The sequence below is a fragment of the Fulmarus glacialis genome, unplaced genomic scaffold (assembly GCF_000690835.1).
Source record: "Fulmarus glacialis isolate BGI_N327 unplaced genomic scaffold, ASM69083v1 scaffold39935, whole genome shotgun sequence".
Taxonomy (NCBI): domain Eukaryota; kingdom Metazoa; phylum Chordata; class Aves; order Procellariiformes; family Procellariidae; genus Fulmarus; species Fulmarus glacialis.
In genome coordinates this window covers 1-8,137 of record NW_009214347.1, presented here as the reverse complement: position 1 = coordinate 8,137, position 8,137 = coordinate 1, and the positions used below count along the sequence as shown (strand labels likewise).

General features: G+C 42.4%; 1 protein-coding gene across 1 annotated transcript; it reads right to left on the bottom strand.

The window, feature by feature from the left end:
* Nucleotides 1–508: 508 nt before the first annotated feature.
* Nucleotides 509–8,118, bottom strand: AP3M2 (adaptor-related protein complex 3, mu 2 subunit). The gene is made up of 8 exons (XM_009578528.1): nt 7,784–8,118; nt 5,412–5,583; nt 4,732–4,869; nt 4,106–4,191; nt 3,453–3,586; nt 2,378–2,585; nt 1,427–1,571; nt 509–1,002 (listed from the first exon to the last, which is right to left on the bottom strand). The coding sequence occupies exons 1-8, from the start codon at nt 8,045–8,047 to the stop codon at nt 902–904; spliced, it is 1,248 nt and encodes a 415-aa protein (XP_009576823.1). The 5' UTR covers nt 8,048–8,118; the 3' UTR covers nt 509–901.
* Nucleotides 8,119–8,137: the final 19 nt, after the last annotated feature.

The window sequence follows — 8,137 nt, the reverse complement described above, 5'->3', positions numbered from 1 at the left end:
AGGATAGTGATCATCTTCATTTAGCCACAGCTTCAGTTTCCATCAGAGTGCTACGTCTCCACAAAAATTCTCCTGCCTCTCTGTCTCTTCCCCGACTCTCCAAAGAAGCTAGGAGAATCCCTACCTTCAAATACTGACAAAATAAGAGAAGCAGAATTACATTCAGATGTCACCACCCATCAGTTACAAGATCACATGTGCTGCAGTCAGCCCTTCATAGGATACCGTACTAAGATTTGGATACAGAGATTCAAGATACTTGATGACCAAGATGGCTTATGAAATACCTAGAAAAAGCAGCCACTTCTTCCCTTCCTCCCTCTGTGGAATCATCCCCAATCTCAGGCTTCTTAACTTCCCATCCTGGGTGGGATAATCTACCTTTCCTCTTCTTACAGTCCCTTTGAAGCAGAATGACTAGATGATCTCTCTGCTGCCAAGAGCTCTCCACCCTAACACCCAGTAATGGAGAAGGGCAGATGCCAGACCATCACACTGGAATTGAAGTTTGTGGAAATTCAACTTTGTATCATCTACAAAGGGATAAAAGCCAACCAAAATATAAGGAAGGCGAGTACAAAAGGCAATAAATCCCTAGAATTTCCTTTAAGACAGCAAAATGAAGATGATACAAGCTTACATAGCTGACTCACTAATCCCAAGGGACCTGAACACCTCTCCCATCTGCCACTGTTCCAAATACTTCAGACTCAGCTAGGGATGAGACGGTTTCAGGTCAACCTTACTTTTCCCTGCTCCCCAGCACCCTAAGCACTGGCTCTCCTGCTCATGCTACTACAGGCAAGGGAGCAACCCTAAACAGATAGATGGGGTAAGAGGCTGCATCCAACAGCAGGGACAGGAGAAACAGGAAAGTGCTCTTCCTCACTATCGGGATCCTCTAGGTTCGGACTTGGAACTTGCCAGCCTTAGTCATGTATTTTATCCCCTTGAAGGGCTTGTACTTCTCCCCATACATGTCCAAGCGATTCACCTTCAGTCCTAAAGGCAAACAAACACAGCGTAAGACTGACTGCTGCCACAAACAAAGCAGACAGGCCTCCAGGATAAAGGAACAGAAGATCATACTACAGGTGCAGAAAGCATAGGGAAAGTTTTAGCAAGCAGTAAACAGAACAAAGAAAAGCTGACAACTGCTAATTGTCAGAATTGTTGTTTACAAACACATCCATACCCTAAAATTCTTTAGGTCATGAAATGCAAGGAAATGTAGATAGGCTGTTTCACAGAGCATCAGAGAGAACAAATCCATGTATCTGTAGTTAAAGCACACAATTTTTCTACTTGAAGAACATGTTTCAGATAGAATGTACTTCAGAAGGCCTGCAGAGCTACTTCAGCTACGTGCAGAGTGAGCACTGACATAGCAGAGAATATTCAGCTTTTTTACCTGACAGTCACTTACCAGATATAGCCAGCTGCTGAATTTTAAACTGCAGATTAATGGTGGGGTTTTCATCTGGTTTTGATGTGCCAGCTTGCAGGGTCACGCTCCCCTTCAGGCTTGGCAGTTTCTGGGGGTTTATTTTCCCCACATCCCATGACAGCAACTTCAAGGAACAGAAAATGCAGCAGTGAAACAGAAATGCTCTAACACTCTCTAAAGAAGAGTCCCCTTCCAATGACAGCTTTTAATGTTTCTTTATGGAAAAGGACTTTGTCTTAGTATCTTGCCTTTCATATTGGACAGACACAGCACAGGCTTAAGGAGCAGCTGCCTTGGACCTTTGTTCTCCCTCTCTCTTTCCATGAGGTTCCCCAAAAGCCTACCATGAATGAATGATACTTCCACTACTTGTGCTACAGGTTCCATTTTCTATGTGTAACAGCGACAAAATAATGCAGAACTGCCTCCTTTCCAAGTGGCTGAAGTAGTGTTGCTTGAGGCTCTACTGTGAGTAAACCATCAAATTTAAGTTTGCAATAAGAAAAAAAAGTTAACTCGTTGTGGGGGGGGAGGCAGGGGAGGGCAACAACCAAACAACAAAACCAGACTAACCAACCCAAATCCTCAGTGTTTGCAAAGGACTAAGTCTAATGTGCAGTAGTAGGCATGACAACTAGATACGCAGAAGTCTGTAATGCCTCATCATACAATACCAGTTCTTGGATTTTCTGCACACACCAAGCAACCAGAACTACAATCCACTCAGACACTGAGCTATTTGTTGTGGGGATTAAGACAACTTCTAGTATACAATTGTCACCCCAAGTTCTCACCCCAAGAAAAGATACTGCCTTCAGAAAAGCAATGTTCAAGGAAACGTTCATGTAAGCACGAACAACTCAACTTCATTTGCTGAAATAAGGAAGATCAAAAAAAAAACCCCATCCTAATTTCTCTCTTTCCTCTCACCTTTGTAACTGGATCGAAGATATGTGTTCCCTGAGAGGGTGTGAGGGTCATATTTAAGACACCTTTTGGCATCTGGCTAGTGACCATCACTCCCTCTACAGTCTTCCCCATAGTCTGCTTCGGCCCCACTGTGATCTCAAAACGTCCCAATGAGCTGCTATCACGGAAACTGATGTTGTGTTTAACGTAGACAGGAATTGCCACAAGACTAGAATAAAGACAGGAACAGAAAGTCCTTGTCAATCTCTCACCTTCATCTTTGCTTTTCCTGATGCAGTCCTTGCCTTCTATGCTGAAAACATTGTAAAGCTATCTCCTTAAAAGAGATAGAAATCCTACACTCATTTGTTTCATCTAAGAGCGAAGTCAGAATCCTGTATTCAAGTCTTAATTACGCATTTTTTAATCAAGCTTGCTGTATCTTAGTTTTCTACCTCTCTACAGAAGAGGTAACTACATCCAGTGTAACAGGAGACTTGAGCAAAGGATGAGGAATGTTTTTGCATGTCACAACCAAGCTGGCAAGTAGTTCCAGACAGTGCAGTAGCACTTGAACTTCATGTTTGTGCTTTCGGTTGGATTTCCCACTCCTTTTCACCTATCTAAGTCTGACAAAATCTAACAAAATGCTTTAGCATCTGTAACCCCAATTAGTACTTGGTAAGCTGCCTCTAGAAAAGAGCGCAAACAGTGGACAAAAACTTGTAGTTCCATTAAAAATAATGTCAAAAAACCAACAAGATTACCAAACTATTGTGTTTTATTCTTAAAGTTTTCTATAAACACAGGAAATCAACAGCTTGATTACTCCATACTGCCTAATTCTTTCCCTCTTTAGTTTGTTCATCCACTACTAGTCTTTGAAAAATGCTGGCTGACCAAAAAGAAATGACAGATTCATTGCACCAAACAAAGAGAAAACGTGTTTTAAAAAACAAAAAGTGCAAGGAACCATGCAGCTCTACTTCATTTGGCACGACATGCCACCTGATCTTTAAAAGCAAATCCTTTTTTTTTTTTTCCTAGCCAGGAAGATCCAAATTTTGTAATTCACAGCACTACATTCATCACCTACTTCTGAGCACTGACATGATAGGAGAGCAAGCGAAAATTTCCATCAGGTGGAATGAAGGAGAGTATTCTCTCTGACTCCCAGCGCTTAAAACGCACACATGGATGAAAGCTGACATCATCCAATAACCGAGGGTTCTGAAATAAAAGAAAGTCACAAGGTTAGTGAAGGCAGTACTACTTAAAATAACCTCTTCTCAATCTTCTATCCATGAAGGGCCTACCATTTGATGCACTCTGCCCACTTGAAGGTATCTACATTCAGACATGTTAAGCTATTTGATGCTGTTACATCTGTGCGATAGCAGTACTCAATAACCTCTACCCTATTTTAGAAAATTCAGTCATGTCAAGTAATTACATTGATGCATGTAATGGCCCTTTAGGATATCTGTGTAAAGCACCACTGTATCTCAGAAACTTAGTCACAGCACACACTAACAGTACTTTTAACAAAGAATCTATCAAAATAAAACCTTTAGGCTCAAAGTTCCTCAGGTTCACCATGAGTTTCCATTGTCAGTTCTTTCTCTTTTTGTTTGGCATACCCAGGTTCTGATCTACTGGAATCCATCAGCGTGAGACTTGAGATCCTAGTAGCAGGGCTGGGAAACCCTTTTCAAAATACTTAAGTAAAGATATGTCCTTAAGCTTTACCATAAAAGAGAGAGTAAGGTCTGGCATCCCAGTCAGCTTGACACAAGCATCAATCACCCCTTGGATTTCAGCAGTAATTGTAGAACCTGCAACAATAAAGTAAACATGGGAGGTTATGTGAGGCTGACCAAAAAAAATCCCAATGTGGAAAAACTATCAATGGGGAGGAAGGAAATTTATTATCTTTATGAAATGTCATGGCTCATTATGTTGCCTGCTCAACATTTTTCTCATTCCTAATGAATTCTAGACAAGATGCATACGAACAAGAACCACTGACACCAGCAGTGTCCATTTTAATGGACAATGACAATAGCTCACAACTCTAACAAGACTAAGATGCACAAAAACTAAGGAGATAGTACTATGTACAATTTTCACTCACCTTCTATTTTCACAATATAGAATTGCTTACAAGACCTCAGAAACAAGGACAAGTGAAAACCTTGGTACCTCTCTAAAATTTTTGACTGAATAGCACTTACAAGTTGGTAACATTCCAGAGTAAGAATAGGAATAGAGCTTCCCACACATAGATGAGGGAGCTCCTCTTCAAAAACCTAAATCTCTCTTCAGGCACTATCAGGACAAGTTACCCTCATCTTAGCCAGAAGCAACTTCCATACCTGATTTGTCAATGATTGCATCTATCTCCTCAATCACATCAAAATACGCCTCATTGTTGGTATATTTTACACCAGTACGTCTCCAAGGCACCACTGATAGCTGTCCACTAGGAAGCTGGTCACCCACATTAGTACTTCCTGGAAAAAGAAAGGCAATCACAACAACCACAAAAGTTAGACAATGCTCCAGAACAAGTTCCTTGGCCTCATATAACTTAATTGTAATTAATCCCCGAGAACCTCTATCTTTTTGTAGGAGAGCAATTACTCCTCCAGACTCACCATTCATATTGTACAATTTACATCCCTCTTACATTCAACTCTAAAACATACCACAATAAGGCACGGGGAAGTGTAACTAAAAAACAAAACAAAAAGCCACCCCAACAAAAACTAACTCATCCAGGAAGTCGTGTCATGGCTGTAACTGGAAATGTAATCTGTCTAGGTTGTTGGGTGGGTTTTTTTTGGGGGGAGGGGGGCGCGGGAAGTGCAGCTGGTGCTGGAACTGGAAGGAACCTCAAAGCAAAGCATTAAGACGGGACTCCGTAAATACACCTATGCTAGGGTTTAGAATGGTATGGGACAACATAAATTTTCTTCACCCGTGTCCTAATTTACTTATACAGAAATATTGCCACACGGCCTCCCCAGTTTATCTACTTTTTGTTTCCCTGTACCTGTGATGGTGTTGACAACTGTTCGCAGGATAGTGGGAGGTTTTATCAGTTCCTTAAGAATATTAGACTCTGTTGCCAATGGAAAGCCATTGTCCAGCATCTCCTCCAGCACCTCATAAACCACCACAACATTGTCCTTGATCATCACCTCTGAACAGACACCAAAATAATCCTGCGCAAAAGAAATAACTACTCAACAATCTCTGAAAGAGAGTCTTGGTGATCATTCAGTTCAGTGTCCTCCCATACAGAAATAAATCAAGGCTCTTCTTGGAGGAGGTGAAACAACACTGAAACTCCATGCATTAGTACAAGCACATCAGAGAGACTGACCACTCCAACAGACATGCGCAACGCTGAGCATACCTCTGCCACTGCCCCAGCAAGCTGGCAAATCACCGCATCATCATATGCTCTTATTTCCTTTCTATACAACAAGATTCCCTCTGATAGCTGAGAGATTTTTTAATTAGTGCTTCAAAGTGGCTCAATTGCAACTGATTAAGCAGCAATATTAATACGAAAAACTTACCCCCTGGGGCCCCTACTGACTTGCGTGCTGTGATGCCTTTCATTAGACACCAGTATTACATATCCTTCTTCAGCTGCCCTAGTCTTTACCTACAGTACTCTCAATATTTTAACTATGCAGCACTGCTGTTTAAGGAATTCAACCTCTCCTCATCAAAGCTTTTCATTTACTTTTGTTGTAACGCTCGCATACATATAGGCAATAATACAATTATTAACTTCAATTCTGTAAATTTTTTTTTACAATTTATTTTTATGTGGAATATAGGGGAAGCACAGCTTCAAACTTTCTGCATATTCTGCCTAAGTCCATGTTTGTTTTATAGGAGAACATTTCTGAAGTCCGTCTAACACACCACCTGTGTTTTTTCATTCTGATACTGCTTGGGGTGTATAGACTGCTTATACATCTAAGATGTATTAGACTAATAGCAGAAGTCCAGTATTCTGAAAAATAATTCTACCCACGTAACAAATTTAAGAGGCGTATAAAGCAGACCCTCAGAACATGAATCATAAAAGATCCACAGACCAGTTTATTCCCCAGCTTGATTCCCCTACTGTTTCTTCAGCTCCTACTCCAAAACAATAATTAGCAATATTAAAGTTTGCAGTAAAAATATACAAAGTCAAATAGTAAATCTGTAACACAACGTACGTATAGAAAACTAAGTGGAGATCTTTCAAGATTCAGCATATGTTATAGGAAGCAGTCCCAATAATTCAGCAATTTTTAAAATTGAACATTTAATTTGTTCATAGTTTTATTCTATGGGGACTTCATGCATCCTTCTGGAGAGCGAGCGAGTGCACACACACAAGCACAAACCTGAGCTTCTAGTTACTTAGAGCAATTAAAGAGATCAGGCATTCTACACAAAACATGAGTATACATAAACTGTGACACAGTCCTAGTCCTGCACTGCAAACACTGTTTCTTTTTCAGACATACTGGATTTTAACATCCAGCCAAGCCAGTGAAGACACACTCACGCCTCATCCCCTCACAAAAAACAGGACCTAAACGACTGACATAGTACATTTTTGTCCTGAACAGCCAATCCACTCCCTGAACTCAGTGAAACGTAACAGCCTACATTCATGTTCTTATTGGCATCTGGAAGCAAAAGCTCACATGATACTTGTTTGACCAAGCACCCACATTTCCTGTATTCTGGTAGGATGCTAGTCACAAGACATTTCAAATCCAGACTACACAATCCTGTTATTAGCAGGCAGAAGACAGACATCTTCACTATTTCCCTGAACTGGCCGGCAGTCATGTCAGCCGTAGCACAGACGAAATATGGCTGCTCTGGGGCAACTCCTGTGTCTCACTTCTTTAGGAAGCAAATACACTTCCAAGAAATATCAGTAGATGTAAGCACATAGGTAGGTTGTCACTAATTGATTAAAGCACATGGCTATGAATCGCAAAAACGCCTTGTGAGAACAAGGCCAGCTTAGTCTTACTTCACAGCTCCTAGAAGAGACAAGGCTGCAAAACAGAAATATAACTCTTGACTGCTGAACGGTCCTTTCTGTGAGCATAGGCTGATCTCGAATCCATCGTCATCCTAGGCAGTACATTCCTAACCACCGCAAACCCTCGAGACCCACTCTAGATCCTCGCAGGTGCAGGATGAGAATTAAGAGACAAGAAAAAGAGAAAACTAATTGCTGCTAACCTGAAGGGCTCCCTTTTCTCCCCCCCTCCCCGTTCTCCTTTACAACACGGCAGTGACCTGGGGCTCTTCCTCGCCTAACCTCCTCGGCACACGTCAACTAACCCTTCAGCTGTAGCAGAAGCAGCTCCCCCTGCTCGGCCGCGCGGGCCGTACCTGGAAGGTATCGACGACGCGGTGCAGAAACTCGATGACGAAGAGAGGCGGCACCTCACTCTGGATAACGGCCACGAAGAAAATCTTGTGGCGGTAGACGCTGAGGAGGTAGTGGTGCGGCGTGGAGATCACCTTTTCCGCCTCCGAGGCCCTCTCCTGTGCCTCGAAGAAGTAGTCACAGACGGAGCGGCTGACGACACTCTTCCAGTGCTTCTCCAGGAAGATGTCCCCCGAGGCGTTGATCAGGAACAGGCTGTGGATCATGACTGCGGCGGGCGGGCCACACGACAGGGCCGTCCTGCGGCGGGAGCCGGAGCCAGGCCTCTGCTGCGCGCCCGCGCTGCCTCACAAGCC

Coding starts and splice junctions, on each gene's coding strand:
- AP3M2 (XM_009578528.1), bottom strand. CDS start 8,047: ATGATCCACAGCCTGTTCCTGATCAACGCCTCGGGGGACATCTTCCTG. Junction 4,870..5,411: donor AGTTGTCAACACCATCACAG/GTACAGGGAAAC, acceptor TTCTTTTTCCAG/GAAGTACTAATGTGGGTGAC. Junction 1,003..1,426: donor TCAGCAGCTGGCTATATCTG/GTAAGTGACTGT, acceptor GTTTGCCTTTAG/GACTGAAGGTGAATCGCTTG.